The sequence below is a fragment of the Ciona intestinalis genome, chromosome 3 (genome assembly GCF_000224145.3).
Source record: "Ciona intestinalis chromosome 3, KH, whole genome shotgun sequence".
Taxonomy (NCBI): domain Eukaryota; kingdom Metazoa; phylum Chordata; class Ascidiacea; order Phlebobranchia; family Cionidae; genus Ciona; species Ciona intestinalis.
The window spans coordinates 1,940,749-1,958,102 of record NC_020168.2 but is presented as its reverse complement, the minus strand read 5'-3'; the positions used below and the strand labels follow the sequence as shown (position 1 = coordinate 1,958,102).

The 17,354-nt window shown below is 35.2% G+C and overlaps 4 protein-coding genes across 9 annotated transcripts; 3 read left to right on the top strand and 1 right to left on the bottom strand.

Moving 5' to 3' along the window:
• The first annotated feature begins 624 nt into the window (after nucleotides 1-624).
• Nucleotides 625-7,002, top strand: LOC100180091 (putative mannan endo-1,6-alpha-mannosidase C1198.07c). The gene is made up of 12 exons (XM_002126982.4): nucleotides 625-737; nucleotides 964-1,067; nucleotides 1,539-1,606; nucleotides 1,874-2,831; nucleotides 2,948-3,164; nucleotides 3,296-3,416; nucleotides 4,087-4,212; nucleotides 4,266-4,379; nucleotides 4,428-4,545; nucleotides 4,877-4,973; nucleotides 5,932-6,202; nucleotides 6,415-7,002. The coding sequence occupies exons 4-12, from the start codon at nucleotides 2,711-2,713 to the stop codon at nucleotides 6,679-6,681; spliced, it is 1,452 nt and encodes a 483-aa protein (XP_002127018.3). The 5' UTR covers nucleotides 625-737; nucleotides 964-1,067; nucleotides 1,539-1,606; nucleotides 1,874-2,710; the 3' UTR covers nucleotides 6,682-7,002.
• A 91-nt stretch (nucleotides 7,003-7,093) lies between these two features.
• LOC100179300 (calcyphosin-like protein) lies at nucleotides 7,094-8,280 on the top strand. Its single transcript, XM_002132058.4, has 3 exons — nucleotides 7,094-7,252; nucleotides 7,316-7,578; nucleotides 8,003-8,280. The coding sequence occupies exons 1-3, from the start codon at nucleotides 7,137-7,139 to the stop codon at nucleotides 8,248-8,250; spliced, it is 627 nt and encodes a 208-aa protein (XP_002132094.1). The 5' UTR covers nucleotides 7,094-7,136; the 3' UTR covers nucleotides 8,251-8,280.
• A 65-nt stretch (nucleotides 8,281-8,345) lies between these two features.
• Nucleotides 8,346-15,474, top strand: LOC100177741. 6 transcript variants are annotated; one of them, XM_026833853.1, is made up of 22 exons: nucleotides 8,346-8,619; nucleotides 8,687-8,809; nucleotides 9,164-9,259; nucleotides 9,556-9,645; nucleotides 9,816-9,931; nucleotides 10,094-10,213; nucleotides 10,434-10,648; nucleotides 10,841-10,926; nucleotides 11,127-11,206; nucleotides 11,465-11,586; nucleotides 11,845-11,959; nucleotides 12,158-12,324; nucleotides 12,529-12,690; nucleotides 12,989-13,085; nucleotides 13,254-13,489; nucleotides 13,662-13,861; nucleotides 13,914-14,120; nucleotides 14,254-14,320; nucleotides 14,401-14,488; nucleotides 14,557-14,607; nucleotides 14,688-14,826; nucleotides 15,251-15,474. In XM_026833853.1, exons 1-21 carry the CDS (start codon nucleotides 8,475-8,477, stop codon nucleotides 14,820-14,822), a joined length of 2,718 nt encoding a protein of 905 aa, XP_026689654.1. In that variant the 5' UTR covers nucleotides 8,346-8,474; the 3' UTR covers nucleotides 14,823-14,826; nucleotides 15,251-15,474. The 6 variants fall into 6 exon arrangements, with proteins under 6 accessions (XP_026689654.1, XP_018673465.1, XP_026689655.1 ...); XM_018817920.2 differs by lacking the exon at nucleotides 15,251-15,474 and adding an exon at nucleotides 15,024-15,085; XM_026833854.1 differs by lacking the exon at nucleotides 15,251-15,474 and having other exon boundaries at nucleotides 12,161-12,324; nucleotides 14,688-15,015.
• Nucleotides 15,274-16,780, bottom strand: c/ebpalpha/gamma (CCAAT enhancer binding protein alpha/gamma homolog). Its single transcript, NM_001078520.1, is given in 1 exon segment — nucleotides 15,274-16,780. A coding segment is annotated over 1 exon segment (939 nt). The 5' UTR covers nucleotides 16,743-16,780; the 3' UTR covers nucleotides 15,274-15,803.
• Between the last annotated feature and the right edge of the window lie 574 nt (nucleotides 16,781-17,354).

Here is a 17,354-nt window from a genome sequence, read left to right as displayed (position 1 = left end):
ACTGGCCTCAATCGGATGAAAGTTTGCAACGTTCATTGGGTCAAATTGAAGTAATCTAATAAACTTTTTTGTCGCATCAGACAGTTGAATTATATTTTTTCTATCTTATTTCTGTTTAGTGTCTCGCATCTGCTCCCACTGAAATAGCTACATTCACGAGAGCCGCAGAACTTCTATCAGCAGGCCCATTTATCAGAGAATTTATGATTCCAGCCACCACTACAGCAGCGCCAATAATCATACGTTACACCTCTCCCGGTAATAAGCTTCGTTTTTTATAGTTTATAATACACCGTTACAGTGAGCTGGAAATGTGGTGCTCCTTGATCTTAGAGCTTTAGTCAAATACGACGACCCATCGTGACACAGCAGTGATTAAATCACCCGCTTAGAGCCCGAAGACACGGATTCGAGGCTCGGCCTGGCGCTGCTATACCGTTGTAGCGGTATATGTCCTTGGGCAAGAAACTTAACGATTGCTCGGACCCAGTGATCCTGTATCGGTTGTCCAAAGTGTCAGCCATGCCTCGAACTGAACGAAAAAAGCATAGAACACCAGTGTTGTAACGACTATCGTTGGCCAGCCACACGAGAATAAATAAGTTATATAGTAGAGTGGGGGAAGATGATACATCTGTTCATTCTATTTTCTTATTTCATTTGGTAGTAAACAAAGGACATTTGAAGTATTATAAAACCGTATCTTCCATAGACCGTTCTTATTTGTTTAAAACAGTGTAAGGATATTTGTGTATGTGACGCTAAAGTTGTACTATCTTTCCCCGCCCTATACCATATATACAATAATTTGTGACTCTAAAAGTCCGTGTAACTGTTGACAGAACTTGTAGGTTGGACTTTTAGCCTCGTAACTTGAAATACCCATAATTTTGTAAATATTCAAGTGATCTGCATTTAATTACAATTAGGTTTTTTCCATATTTGTAAACCTCTTATTTTCAGTGATAACTATTTTGACGGTTATTCTTGCAACTGTCATCGTATTCCTTCTTGCAATCGTTATCATGTACTTTGTCTATCTTATCATGAAACGTCGATCTGAAAAGGTAAACTAATTATGCGAAGTGAATTATAACTGTTTATACCAAACAACATAACCGAGATTTTTCGCTTTTATCTGCCCCGGGTTTGATACTCTTATTGCTGGACTATCCGTGTTACATGAGAAAAGTTAGATCGAATACTGATGTCTTCTAGTCTCCCATTTCTGCTGATGGTGCCAGTTATTGGTGAAATATATATACCCATAAGAATGTTATTGTTAAATTTTAGCTCGCTGTCTCTTCTGTATAGTATACTTCCTTGTCAAACAGCGTAGCCTACTCATTATACATGTATAGTCTAAAATCGTTGTGATTATTTTTCATTTACTTAAGTCTTTAAACGTATAGATAGGATGGGGTAAGATGGGAAATGGTTTTATTCCCTTGTCTTATCTTACTTGATAGTAAACAAAGAATAGTCAAGTGAATATACTATATGATTGCACAGAAAATAACTTGCTTAACGTAATGCAGATAAATTTAGCGAATGGTTCGAGCGATCCAGTGCTAACCAAATCATCGTTGGGGCCCGCAGAAAATGGGTGAGATATACAAATTCATATACGATCAATTAATATGATGAGTTCATTGTCTTACTTAAACCATTTTGAACTCAGACCACAAATTCAAACCATTTTGAACAACCATCACGCATGTGGTTGTAACATGAGTGTTGTCTTTACGACTAAATGATTCATTAATAAAGTTTGATGTTTATTTTGTTTGTTTTGGGTGTTATATGTGTCTATGGTTTATGTGAAAAACGACAAACAAATCTCACTAATCATTTACAAACAAAATTATTACAGGGCAGTGTACCAGAATACCAACTTTTCCAACGATGAGTTAATGCCCCCAAGCGCAGACAGTCACGAAGATGTTTATGCAACTGTAAATCAAAAAAATAAAACGACAAATAAAAAAAGCGGCGAATTCCTTACGGGGTCTCAGGAGCCGCTGCACGACACAACGTCGACATAATGTTTCATCACTAACTTCCAAGTTCTTCCGCTTTTTCACTTCTGTTTCAGTTTTAATGACGATTTTATATTCTTTATTTCTTGATGCTCCTTTGTTTTCTTCCTACTACATTTAAAGCGCTCAGTTTTGTTTACCAGCTGTGTTATAATGGTAAAGATTTTCTGGGTAATTGATACGACGGTATCCTTTCATTTTATGTATAATAAGGTTGTTTTCACTGCCTTATATTTAAGTTCAAGCCATAACTGTATTCCGAATCCAGTAACAACGTTTGGTGTAAGGTTTAGTAAATCTATAGAAAGCTATTTCTGCAATTGAAGTTGATAAAAATTAACCTTATATAACATGCTTTTTTTACGGGGGGAGTGACGGTTTACTATTTTGCAATTTATTATTCTATTTTGTTTGTTTTCACCATATCTTCATATAACATATATTTGTTTAAAAATTGATTGCTTATATTTTATCTGTTTAATTGATAAAGTACGAATAAGAGCGCAACTTTGGCATATAAAGATTTGGTGTGAAATCTGTAACATATCTGAAATATAAAGCTGTACTTTTTTCTCCTTTAAATATGTGAAAAATGCCTGTGCACTATGACGTCCTTAATATTTCTTCGCTTTGCAAGTTAATTATTAAACGAGGCTTCGTTGTTTAAGTTAATGGTTTCAGCTAGCAGTTGCGGTGTTCATTATTTTGAAATGAAGGCTTTAGTTGCTCTGTTCTATATTGTGACCGCTCTTTGCGTGAATACATTTGGAAATACAAACATTGACAACAACGGTAGGCAATTCGTATAGTTGTATATAAGTTGTTTTTTTACGGCGTATAGTTTTGAGTGCAAAGCAATTAAACCCCGATTGTGTCAAAATGTTTCAGTGCTCGAAATTTATTTAAAGCTAATGTCACGACCGTATGTGGAACCAGAATGTTCGGTCGTGACGTCAACGCTGTGAGATCATGCATGACCGCCTACGCACTTCAACACAATTGGTATCCGTCGCCGATCGCTGGACTCTTTAGCTACCAAACATGGAACGGGTTTGATGGTTTCTGGCAGGATGGTGCCGTGTTGGAAACTTTGGCAAACTTTATGCATTACGCCAACAATTCAATGTAAGAAAGACATTACTTTATATTTAAGCCACACTTTGTTTACACACAGAATACACCCATAAAAATAAAATTTAAAAGGTTTTAAGAACGACATAGTTTCTGCATAAAGTCTTAGTGTGACGTGCTTTCAGGTTTAAAACTGTGGTGACGGGTTCGAACAGAGATGTATACAGTTTGATTGAAGCGTACTATCCACAACCATCCTTCGATGATATGGCCTGGTATGGGCTCAGTTATATCAGAATACACGAGGTAGTACTGTACACCAGTGTGCAACAAAGTTTTGTATAAAGTGATCGATATTAATACGCTACAATTGAACTGTTTCCTTAGTTTAAGTCATGGCGCGCGCCCCACAAACGGTAGATTATAGTATATTTTGTCTTATTAAACGTGGCGCGATACTAACTGCTTATCGGATGTGCGCGATGGCTTCGTCTGTGAGTTCATCTGTCCGGTATTCGATCGCTGTAGGCTGATCTGCTTCGATAGGTGACACCAGTTCTCCCGATGCTTGCGCGCTCGGTTGAGAACAGAATGGAACCCCCTCGGATGCTCGCGTGGATTAGAGATTAAAGTAGGAGTAACTCGCCCCCACTTAATTCTTCCCCTTCGGCATCTCAGTGCGATAAGCCATCAACCACATCCATATAGGCACTGCACGGGGCAGTATGCCTTCATTTTAGCTTTATCCTAAAATTACTTAAAAGTAAATATATAGTAGCCTAGGTTGGGAGAAGATGGGACCCATTTTTTCGTCTAATTTGGTAGTAAACAAAGAACATTCAAAGCATTTTTAAACTGTATTCTCACGACTCACATAGACCGTTGTGTTTAAAACACGTTCAGGATATTTGACTATAACGTAAGGTGTCCTATCTTTCTTCGCCGTATTATACAAATTACATATTCTTTATTCCAGCTTCTTGGTTCTAGTGATGACAATACTTCTGGATTTATTTATTCTGCTAGAAAGATTTTTGATTGGGTTTGGGAAAATGGTTGGGATAAAACGCATTCATGTGCCGGGGGTATTTGGTTTGATCAGGCAAGTTATACTTATCTGATTTATTCATTTATAACTTACCATTCATCCTGCAGACACAGGCGAGCAAACAAAATGTTGAAAACGCTCAGATGCTCCAGCTAAGTTCGAAGCTTTTCAGACACACAAACGACACCACTTTGTTGGATAAAATCAAGCTAATTATGAAAGTAAGTAATAATTTAGAAAAATTTCAGTTGCTTTACCTTCTTTTGTAGTTTATTGAAGTGAACGGTTTGATCAATGAAACAAGTTACATGGTAGCAGACGGGGTCACAAATAACTGCACAAATAATGAGGTGTATGGACCTACTTACAACATGGGTCTGATAATAGGTAAATGTACACTTATTTAAGATGACATAGAAATTAAGTGGCAATGGTTTAATAACATATAGTAGGATGGGAGAAGATGGGACACCTTTTAACTCTATCTTCTCGTCCCCTTTATTAGTAAACAAAGAACATTCAAAAAATTATAAAACTATATCCCCACGACTCCCATAGACCGTTGTTAATTGTTTGAAACACAATCATGATATGTATTTGAATATTATGTGCTAAAGGTGTCCCATCTTCCCCCACCCTTATATTTTGACACTTTCTAAAACAGAAATTTCGGCAATAATTAGAACAGAAGGCATCGTCATTCATTTATTATCCACAGGCGGATTGGTGGAAGCCGCTCCCATATTAAATCGCACCAACGAACTTATACCTCTCGCACATAAAGTGGCACAAGCGACGATTGCTCATTCCACGAAGTAAGGCTCCAGTAATATATATGAAAGTGCGGAAAAACGGGGCACTTAAGTACATACTGTCAAATATCTCTAATATTAAAATGTGTAAAACCACGAAATTAGTAGCCTACCATCATATTTTTATTAATATACCACACTTTAAGAAAATACATTAAAACACACGGAGGGTCCAAGTCAGGTTAAATTATTTAGCAGTTCGCACATAAGATGTAATTTTAACGTCTCGATCTAAACGGTGTAAGACGGGACAGCGTAAACCCTTCTTAACTTTGTTCAATAAATTATTTATTATTAGGAATTCCTAAACGTAAATAACACGAAATCACTGCATTGTACGTTTTGAAATTCAACACTGAATATTCTTTTTTCTTGCCCACCATAATAGTACATGGTCGCACTGCTATAGATTTTTACATGTAAACTACAGTATGTTGTTGTATAAAGAATGCACAGAAAGAAAAAAGAATAGAACGCGCTTCTTCAATGTCCGTAAATGTGAGGGCTGATACATTATTTTTTAACGGTCACCGCAAAGCGAAACCACTTTCCGTGCATGTGACTTAATTTTGAAAATCTTTTTTCTTATATTACCTTTGTTATTATATCAGTGTTGTATTTGAATTACTCCTAAATTAAGGTCTAAATTATTAAATTAGAAACAAACCTTTTAAAGTTCGGCATTAAAAATCTGCAACACTACAAAGTGGGGTATAAGGTGGGACATCAATTAAAATATTTTTAATGAATAGTATTTTTTTAGTATTTTTTTTTGGGGGGGAAGGGGAGATGAAACATCTTTTCATCCATTTTTTCGATTCTTTTTCAGTCATTAAAATTGTGGTTTTCGTTTAACACCGAATTTCAGTATTTAACAACAGCAAACGTATACATTGTAGAACTTCTGGTGGTGCTGATTGTAAATGTTTAGTATTTTCAAAGAAATATGCCTTTTTTGCAGAGACGGAATTTTGGTTGAATATTGTTTTCCTAACTGCGATGACGATGCCAAAATGTTTAAAGGAATTTTTCTTCGCAATTTGCGCTATTTGATCGATTACTCGAGAGAAAACGACCCTGAAATATGGAAAGAAAATGTTGAGGCGTATGTCAAGTTTATCCGGCTAAACAGCGACACAGCGTGGACTTACAATAGATGCGAGCCAATTAAAGATAACTGCACTGTGTTATACAAAGATGGCGTGTCGCTACATAATACTACATCCGGGCCGGTAATCTAACATTTTGTACATTTTATTATAATTTAAAACTCTAATTATTCGTATACTCCGATGACGAGACTTAAAATTCCAAACGTCGGTGCGAAAAATAGTTTTGCTAAATGAGCTGCTTTAAATTTAACGTGTATGTCTGGTTTTCTTATTATATAAACATGTACGGTCAAAAGTCATATCTCCATCTGACATTAAAAATTAAACCTTAGGTCTTCGGAATCGAATACAGTGGTCCGTTTAATTACACTGCTCCGATACAACAGACAGCTGTGCTGGATTTGTTTGTTTCTGGGATTGGTGTCGATGTAAAATGTACCGGAGAGTATTGTAATTTTGACCCCCCGGTGCCAGGTCCCAACCCTCTTACTTGTCAAGACAACCCTTGCCCACCAGACCAACCGTGTTGTTCGTATTACAACGAGTATTATACGTGTTGCGAATCTGTGCAAAAATGCGTTAACGGAGAATGTGTTTGATCCCATGAGTGCCTCCAGCAACGTTATTCTGTAACATTTATTTTAATTTGTTTTACCCCATCAGTGTTATGTATGTATGGCATTACTTTGTTACCAAGCCGCCATTCGTGTTCTTCCTGATCTCATAGAATTCAAATATCAATATGTATTGTGCTTTTAAAACTAGAATGATCATATTGAAGTAAATCTATAACACTTGTCGTCTTGCGAGGCTTTAATTTAATAGGAGCATACCTTGGTCTAAAGTTACATCGTTTTGTTTCATGGCCTTTGTTCATTATTTGATGAAAGTGTTGTGGAATGAAAAGACGGTATAGTCATGTTATGTGTGTGTGGAACTTGTAAACTGTTACTAATAGTTTGGCTAATATGTAATTGTGTTTTAACATTTTATTGTTATACGGTTTTGATCAATTTAGCTTCGATTTCCTCTTTGGAACTTTTATTTGGTGAAAATGGCTGGAACAGCAAGGCACGATAACCAAATGGCTGAGAAAGCCAGGAAGTTACTTGATACGACTCAAGATCCAGTGGAAAAATTACGACTGCAATGTTTGTCTCGTGGATCAAGGTATTTTCTAAAGTTTTTTTTCGTAAGACTTTTCGTAAAAAAAACGTGGCAATATTTATGCAGCGGAATTAAAGGTCTGGGACGATGCTTTCGAATCATGGATGACGATAAAAGTAGGAGCCTCGATTACAGTGAATTTAAAAAAGGAATTTATGACTATGGTCTTGACCTTGATCCCGATGACGCACGGAAGATGTTTGAAACATTCGATCGTGACGGGAGCGGAACGATTGACTTCGATGAGTTTCTGGTGAAACTGCGACCACCACTTTCGAAATCTCGACGGACTTTAATACAGAAGGCATTTAGGAAGCTTGATCGAACAGGTATAGGGCTTTGAAGACTTTATAAGTTTATTTTTTTAAACGTGTGTCAAACATTATATACTATATAGGGAAGGGAAGGCCGGAACAGTATTAGCAAATAAAATCCAAATACCTCGATCTTTTTTATCAATTAACAACAGTCGTTAGAATATAGTTTAATAATTCTTTTTTTTTTGTTTGTTACCACACGAGACAATATTACCCCATCTTACTATAGTAGAGTGGGGGAAGATGAGACACCTTTAGCACATAATATTCAAATATCATGATTGTGTTTTAAACAATTAACAACGGTCTATGGGGGTCGTGGGGATATAGTTTTATAATTTTTTGAATGTTCTTTGTTTACTACTAAATGGGACGAGAAAATAGAGTTAAAAGGTGTCCCATCTTCCCCCACCCTACTGTTTATACTATACTTCAGGCGATGGTCAAATAACCGTGGAAGATCTACATGGAGTTTACGATGCAAGGCATCATCCGAAGTATCAAAACGGGGACTGGACAGAAGATCAAGTGTTTTTAAAGTTTTTAGAGAGCTTTGATACCCCTGGTGACCCTGATGGAGTTGTAACATACGAAGAGTTTTATAACTATTATGTTGGCGTCAGTGCATCCATAGATAATGATATATATTTCGATGTTATGATGCGAAAAGCGTGGAAACTCTAATGCCGTTGATAATTAAATGAGTTTGAACTTTGCTTTTCAATGTTGTGTTTGGTCGACTAGCTATAAACATAGCAAACAAAAATATTAGATATTTGTTCATGCGTATCGTCGTGTGTGAGAGGGGCGTATTGTAGGCGTTTTTACAGTCGTTTAAAAATGGTACGAAAATAAGAGCAAACCTGTTGCGCTGGAGTTCAAGGAATAAAGTTTTAGTCTAAGTTAAAATGAAGCGCGTGGCTGCTGAAAAAAGCGCAGACTTACCTACAACATTATGGGACGAGAATTTTTACGATCTAATGACGAAATCAAGCTATTCAGTTACTCCTAACAAACGTAAACGAAGAACCGGAAGACTTTCCAGCACCTCACGTAATTTGTATTGTTCTTCCCATTAAAATATATGTCAACTTTACAAATAATAGTGGACGTTTTGTAGTGTCTTGTGTGAAGAGAAGATCAAACGAGCGCTCACAAGAGGGCAGTATACACTGGAGTTCAAGTGATGATGAACACCAGAATACTAAACAACAACAAATCATCAATAATAACAGCATGCCAGGTAATGAATTGCATGGCATTAACATTTTCGCCATCTAAAAATGAATAGCTTGTGTTTGAAAGTACGATGTGTTGCCCATTTCTATTAATTTAGAATCAGGGCTGGATTTCTAAGACCAGGGCTTCTAGAACCTCTACTGTAGGGCCTTTATAAGTTAATTCAGATAAGAAAACAAATTAACTTAATAAATACTAAGTTAAAATTTCTTGCAACTATAACAACCTGGATTAACTTTAAATGTCTACGTTACCATTCGACTTAACGAATTGGTGTTCTGGTGGGTTCTGGGTCAAATCCAGGCTTGTGAATAACTAATAAATAAGGTTTATAATCATTTGAATTATAACACCTTAGGTAATCCAGGAAGTCCAGTGATGTGTACCCCGTCATGTAAAAGGATGGACAACAGCCCAACCAATGACACAGATTTCTCAAAATTAATATGTGCAGGTTAGCATTGTGTTTTCATTAACTTTAATGTTGGTAATAGTTTATCGTGTTTTAATAAATATATAAATACTTTCTAACATCTTAAATTAGTTTATATTTGTTTGTTTGTTAGTTTTCCAATACTATTGTTGTTATATAAGATGACCATTGAATAAATATAAATGGACACGGTCAAAAACTTATTATGTTTTACATATTATTATTCTATATGAGTAAAGTCCTGCGCAAATGCATACCAAGTCACCTGAGGTTTACCTTCAAGTTGTCCTATGAACTATTTTCATGTTTTTTAACAGGAAGTCCAGTATTATCACAATATCGTGTTTCTACTGTGAAAAAGCGAGCGCAACAACCTTCATTGCTCCCACTTAGTCCAATCACTCCTGGTTAGTATATATTAACTTTTAACTTTATTTGACATGAAAACTATTCGAAACGTTCTTTATAATGATTCTTATGATAATTCAAACTAGTTAATGTTATTGTTTGTTATAATTTTTGTTTTTATCCAAACTGTCTTGTATAAGTGTTTGTTTATATATTTTTTTATGTATAGGATATCCATGTTATAGCGGTTCCCCACTTGTGAATTTAAGTCACTTATCTGTCCATGTTCATCAACAAAGTAAAAGTCATTCTGGTCTGGATGAAACTCCTCTTGCCGTTCCACTTGTGAGTTATTTATATTTTTCAAAATGTTTAGTTGTTTAACCAAAACATACACCTCCAATAGCTACTTCAAATACAGCTTTGTTTGGCAATAGATATGTAACTACAACTCTAAACCTTATTAAATATTTTTACCAACGCAAGTACAAAATTTTATATTTTAAGGATGACAGTGAAAATGATGGAATGATTGAAGAATTAAACGAAACGTTTAGTCTTCCTGTCGAAGATGAAGACAGCATAGAAATCTTAACTTCGCAAACCACAGAAACTGAGAGTGACACAGTAAGTAAGAGTTATTTTCTTCTTGGTATAGATTTTCTGCTCACATGCTTTGCAATGCACAAGTCATATACCCATGTTTCAAATTATTTTTGTCTGATATTTTATTCAATACTTTGCAGTTATCAGCCCTAAATAAACAAAGCCTTGAGCATTTTAATACTTGCATTAGATTTGTTTTGCATGTTGTATTTTGCATCAAAACTTTGTTTTGCTTTTAAAGATATTATCTGAAGACCAAATTACCATTTCCTGCAAATCAAGCCCCATCTGTTCTTCATCCATGCAAAAAAAACAAACAACAACATCTGGTGTGAAAGGTTCATCCTGGATTGAATCAGTCATCAATAAAATTGAAGAAGTTGACTCAGCAAAACCATGCTCCTCCCTCATGACACTAACCAACTTTGACTCTGCAAAGAAGAAAAAATTTAAACCGTTAGTTAAGTGTTTCATTAACTTTATTATAAAACTTAAACTCTTAGTCTGTTATTTTGTTTGATAAGTTTAACATTTCTATAATTGGTTCCGAATTTTTATTAATAATTTTTGTATTCTTAACAAAAATACGTGCAATTGTGATGGTTCATGTACCTAAAGAGCATCAAAATTCACATGAATATGTTTTAGCAATGGATTGGCAGAGCAACTATCACGGATTCAGCGTCATGAAAAAAGTCAGTTGAATTTGTTCAAACACCAGCTTAAAGAACCAGGTTAGGCTTGCACCTATGTATCTAATACCAGCAAGTTTTATTTTGGTTGCAAATCACTAGGTTTATTATTGCAGTGTAGATTACTACAATTTGAAACTTTTTTTAAAGTGTAGATTACTACAAAGTGAAACCCTGCACTTATGCATAGACAGGTTTTAAAATATAAAATTATTAAACTTTTTAAATTCACTGTTTTCCAGGTTTCAGGCACAACAGTTGTGTTAAACTACAAGCTTTATCTGACCATAAGGAAGGATTCCTTCATGTAATGGAATGCAAGGTCCGTTTGTTGGAAATTTAGCAATAATGCATTAAATGTCTTAATGTACATTGACTAAGGGAGTTGTATAATATATATGCTCTACTGAACTATATGCTGATTTTTATATTGTAACTAGGGTAAATTATGTAAGAAACAGCAGCTGTAACATTTATTGAATGTCCTCTAGTTTATTATTCTAATATTAGGTGAATACTTTATTTTTTAAACGTTTTAGTTTGTCCATCGCATAATCACATGATCTATATTTGTCATTAGGTGTTAAATAAAGGTAAAGATGTGACTGACCTTAGTGATTTTTACACGGTGATACTCCAGCACCATCTAGTCACGGAATACAATCTTACCTTGTCCTCAGTGTTCACTATCTGCAGCCCCTGGTAAGCAGCGAGCATTCTTGCTCATTTGCATATTTGTGTCAGTTTTTTTTAATACTTGATCAATAAACTAACTTGATCATGTCCTATTGCAGGATTCTTCATATAAATAAAGGTTTCTAATATTTTTGGTTGATGCTGCACTTAAAATAAGACAAGTAGGCGAACTGTAAGGTCAAACCTAAACTAACTGTCGGTTGTACAAGTTCACCATTCTATGCATGGTACCTTCAATTATTCCTAAATATTATAATTTCCCAGGAAATCAATCCATGTGGAAGAACTGAAGTTTCCTGTTCTACTTTGCATTTATCATCTAAAGTTACCTACTGCCACCTCTACACAGTCTCCATGTATAAGTGCAAGTGTTAGTCAGGTAAAATTGTGCACTTCTGTAAAGACATTATATTCTATACAGCTGTGTTGGGGGAATGTGGGGGGTGTTATTACACATTAAAAGTAGTAACATGTTACTGTTAGGTTAGTTTTGCATATACTTAAAACATTTCAAAGTATTTATATTTTATAACATACCAATTAATATTCACATCCATAATTTAAATATCAATAAAAGCACAATTCACTGAAAGAGGACTCAGTGGGATCTCAAGTTCCAATCCAACCTTCAAATAAACAAGCATGTGAGAGCTTATTAGAAGCATTGGAAGCAAGTGAGGAGAGAAGTGGAATCTCACTTGCTGCAACTGTTCAACGAGTTTATCAAAGACCAAATAAATCAAAGTTAGTTTGAATTTTTAATGTGTCAGCATAAAGCAATAAAGCATTAAAACATTTTTAAATTCGGCAAAAGTTTCTTTGCAAATAATCTTTTGTTACCTTTGCATAATGTAATAGCATTTGTAAAGTGATATTATTTTTAGTTACAGCTATGACAAACACAGTGGAACAGTGTTTAATTTAATTAAGCTGTTTCATGTGATTCAGATTTCACTTATTGTGTGAAGATGCATTTGGTGTGTTCTTTGAGCTAGAAGTTGGGGCAGGACTCCTGTTTGAACAAAGTTGGTCAAGTTTGGTAAAACAAGGTGAAGGACAACGAGTCTATTTCAACAACTTGGATCTAGTTGGACGTGTAACTCGATTGCAGTGAGTAGATATAGACGTTGTTTTCCCTGTTTCCTATGTTTAAACGTAATTTATTTCATATTCTCTGATGATAAAATATTGTGTATTATAGTAAACACACAGTGTTGTAGTGACCCATGTTTTTGCCATAAATTTTAGACCTTAACCACATAATGAATTGGAAATATCATTAAAAGTAGTGATTAATGAGGGTACAGGTGGAATGTAAATCTATTGCCCATGAACTATTTGGTTTAATGATATGTAAGACACTTCCCCACATTTCCCCAGAAGATAAATGCATTAATTTTTGTTACAGATGTCCCCAGTTAATGAGTTTAACCGATTCTGTGTGGGATGAATCGGGGTATGGTTTGTATCAAGTACAAGACAGTCAAAGTCAAACCAACTCTGCAGTGAGTAGAAATGAATTGTGGTATTTCTTTACAACTTAAACTTTAATCCCCTTTTAAATGATCTAGTTATTGTACATCGCTATGGTAGGAATTGTAGTTTGTTTAAAAAGTAAACCCCATGAACATCACCATTCACCACCTTTGATGTTTATTTGTCATTAATTCAAGGATATACATGGAACTCCAAAGATGTTGCTGCCACCTAGTTTTTGCTACAAATTGGTTGCCAAGTTCAACCACAGTGAAACTGTATACCCCCGAAATAAATCTAATACCACAGGGTGTAGTGATTTAAATCGACCTGCTGCTAATGGTTCTCTTAAAACGGATGTACTGTACAGACCAATACAACTGAGTTGTCTAAATGATATTTTAAATAAACAGACTGTTTACTACAATACAAGGTGAGATAAAAAAATGGGGGTATTTTATCCCTTTTAAACATTTTTAAAGATTTTTTTTGTATTTTTAATATATTATGTTTTTTAAATAGGCTACCCTGTAAAAAAAAGGCTTTTAATACACCTTTTCGTCAAGAATTTCTAATGAGCTTTGTTTTTTTGTCAAAATATGCAGATTTAGTTTCATTGTTAAAGTGTTGCACACGAGGCATGAAGAACAAAACAATCCAAATGACATCACGTCATGTCAGTTGGTTTACATCACAGACACTTCAATGAAACCTTCCCAAATCACATGTCTGAAAAATATTGTGCCTGCAACGCATGCGATTGAAGATGGTAGTGTGGTTATTTTAAAAGATGCACTTGTGTCTGGTAAGCAACACACACTGTTAAAGGGTGGACAATTCTATTTTTCTTTTTACAGAGGTAGAGTTGGTATTGGACGCATGTAGTCAAGTGATTGCATTAAATGACATGCATACTAATAAGAGTATCTCTGATAATTTTTCACATCGTTGCACCTTTGCTAATTACAATGTTGAAAAGGCTATTTGTGTTGCCTCTATAAATATCATGGACTCACCAGACATTTGTTTAAATTGTCCAATTCCATCTTTTGTTTTGCTTAATGGTAAGTTGAACTATGGTATACAGTAACCAACGTCGAAAATATAAATACATAAAAGCAATTCTTTTATCTAAATTCTAAAAGAAACTGTATAAATACTGCCACATCAGCAACACATTGTTTTGCATGTCACAAGGAGTCATATGTGGATCAGCTACAGTTAGGAAAACTACCTCATCATGTGATGTACCATGTGACGCATCGTAAGTTTCTATCTACTTCCTCTTTCCAGCTGATACAGCGAGATTTCTGATTGGCATTTAAATAAGCCATTGTTTTCTAGGAAGCTGAAAGATAATCAAGAAATGTCGGGTCCTGATGATACTTTGGTTAACGTAATGGTGCAATTTGCATTTAAAGTTAGACTCAAGGTATCATGCCAAATGCTGTCTATGTGCAAATCTGCTGCTACATTTATATATTTATACTTATCTTTCAGCTTAAAAACGAAACATTATTCAAATACATCTGTGAACTATCAGTTGGACAGGTAAAAACAAACATGGTTTAACAGCAACATATTAGTCATACATTGCACCATTCATTGCCATATACACACTTTACTATCAGGTCATCAACAGTTCCTCTTTGAATGGGAAACGAATTGGGCCACTTCCATGCTTTGTTTACAGCAAAACCACTGTATCTTTGCAAACAGTTCTGTATGCTGAAGAAGTATCAAATCCAGTTCGATGCAAGATATAAACCAGTAAGACATGATAGTATAGTACCATACTTTAATGACCCATTTGTCAAACTCTTTACAATATTTGTTTGTAATTTTGTGACATTTTTGTTTTTTAAGTTGTTCTTTCCGAAGCCTGTTGGTTTAGTATTTATTCAATGCATAATCTCCACTGTGTTCATTATTTTGTAATAAAGTTTCTCTTCAAATCTATTTTTTAGGGGTCATACTCCTTATGTTAATCATTAACTCCTTGTTTGCCACTAGTCTTATTATTGGAAAAGAAATCAATATTTACTAGCTGCTGGTATCAAGGTTCACCTGGTTGCGTGCTCGTAAACTGGCCAACTGGTAATTCCTGGGTCAAGGTTTCCTGTCCTATAAAATGTGTTTTTTTGTAGTTGCATCATACTTGACTATATCTGTGTTTTCTTTACTTAATGACTAGATCTGCAAAAGAAACAGAAAACTGCAGATAATATTTGTAATTTGAAACTGGTGAAATGTTGCCATGCATCTTATGAACATTGAACAGTAAGTTTGAACAGTAAGTCGACTGTAGAGTGTAGAACTATATCATATTTAAATGAGAACTGGTGGTGAAATCATTGTTTTATGCATACAATCTGCTCGCATGACTAAACTTTGATTTTTAAGATTAAGAGAATCCAAAATTCGCAAAATTCACAAGTTGATGGCAAATTAAATAATTTGTTTTAAAATTATATTTTAAACAATGATTAGTAGCGAAAAGTTAAACTATTTATAGGCTAATAAATACAATAGAGAAGTGGAACATAGTAAAAGAGAATACCTACAAACTTAACTTATTTCAGTGGTGTACACAACACGGTGGTAAATTGCCTACATCTTCTCGGCATTTCATATAAATTATCTTATAAAATCACTGGTCTGGTAAAAGTTACATTTAGTTCAAAAGGAACAAAGATGGAAAAATAGGAACTTAAAGAAAGAGATAAAAGGAGATTTACATTAGAAATTTAGCTTTGTGCATGAGGCAATGCTTTTAAAAGGTTTTTAAGAGTAGTAAGTTCGTGAGTGAGTTCTGCAACTTTCTCATGAAGTTTCAGGTTTTCATTTTGCAGTTGATCCACTTTAACCTGAGTTTCTGCTGCTTTCCGTTTAGCTTTGTCTCTGCTGCGCCGCACAGCAACATTGTTTCTCTCGCGCTTTTGGACATATTCCTTTGATCCCTTAATGAGGATCTTGGTCTTCTTTGAACTGCTGTAATCGATGGGTGCTGGCCGTTTCATTGTTTTGGTGTCTATGTCAGGTTGGGGGGCAATGGAAGTTGGAACATGGTTGGCAGTCACAGGTTCATCTTTCATATTTGCAAAACTTTGCTCAGTTAAGTACATCTGCTCTTCAGGGTCAGGTTTTACAATTATCGAAGTAGAAATTGGCACGTTAGACTCATTTATGCGTTGTGGCACTTGTCGCTGTTGCAGTACTTGACGATCTTCAGCCATGACTGCCGCAAATCTGGAAGAAGACATAGGAGTAGTAAGCCCATCAAATTGTAGGTGATGGGGTGACTGAGGTCTCTGTGGGGTGACAGGCGGAGTGTTGTAGAAGTTGTACGGGACTGGTGAGGGTGCAGCAGATGAACAAGCAGAAGCGCAATTTGACGGTGGCTCACTCGTTGTGGTGTAATACCAGTTGTCTAATTCCTCTTCAAAGTCCTCAAATTTTTCTTTCTTTAAATCAGCAGGCAGACTGGGTGAGGTTGGTGGGAAAAGATTTTCAAATAGATCGTCGTTACAAAGCTCTAGGTTTGGAGATGTGCTCATATAACATGAAAGATCAAAAGATTCTTCGTTCTGATATAAATCAGTGAAGTCCAGAGTGTTGTCAGCCGACATATAATTTTTATGGCCACCGGCACCACTGTTCAAGTTTGGGTTGGATCTAGATGCCATTGTAAGATGGCATGTTTAATAATAAAACAACCCTGAAATCTATAAGTATATGTTATAATAACTTTATATGTGAATCAGAATGTAGTAAGTAATTTATGATCGTATAGTTATTTAACAATTATCTGACTATTGTATATATATATATAATATATACCTGCCTTAGTCCACAAGCACACTGAATACTGGCCAATTCACCCACCTTAATCAACTTATAAACGTGCTGTATTTGCCACGATTTCAGGTGCTGAGTATCATTGCAACGGTATTTGTAAAACTATGCTTCGCTGAACGTCGCGTGACTATAACGTCAACTTAAAATACGTGGGCTCAGCGTATATAACATATGCGTCACGTACTGTTTCTAGAACGAAAATCTCTTTGTTGTTTGTTCTAACAGAGAAAAGGCATCGCGATGCTTGACGTCACGAATTATATATTCATCCGCCGGTGATTACCTCGCTATGCTCGCCATTACATTGTATTTTTTTATGTCGATAGCACAGGAAAAACATTTTAATATCCGAAACTTTCAACATGGGATATTATTGCGCCACTTTGTCTTTTTTTTAAATATTTCCTTTCCTTCAGGTTGTGCTGGTATTATGGACAGAT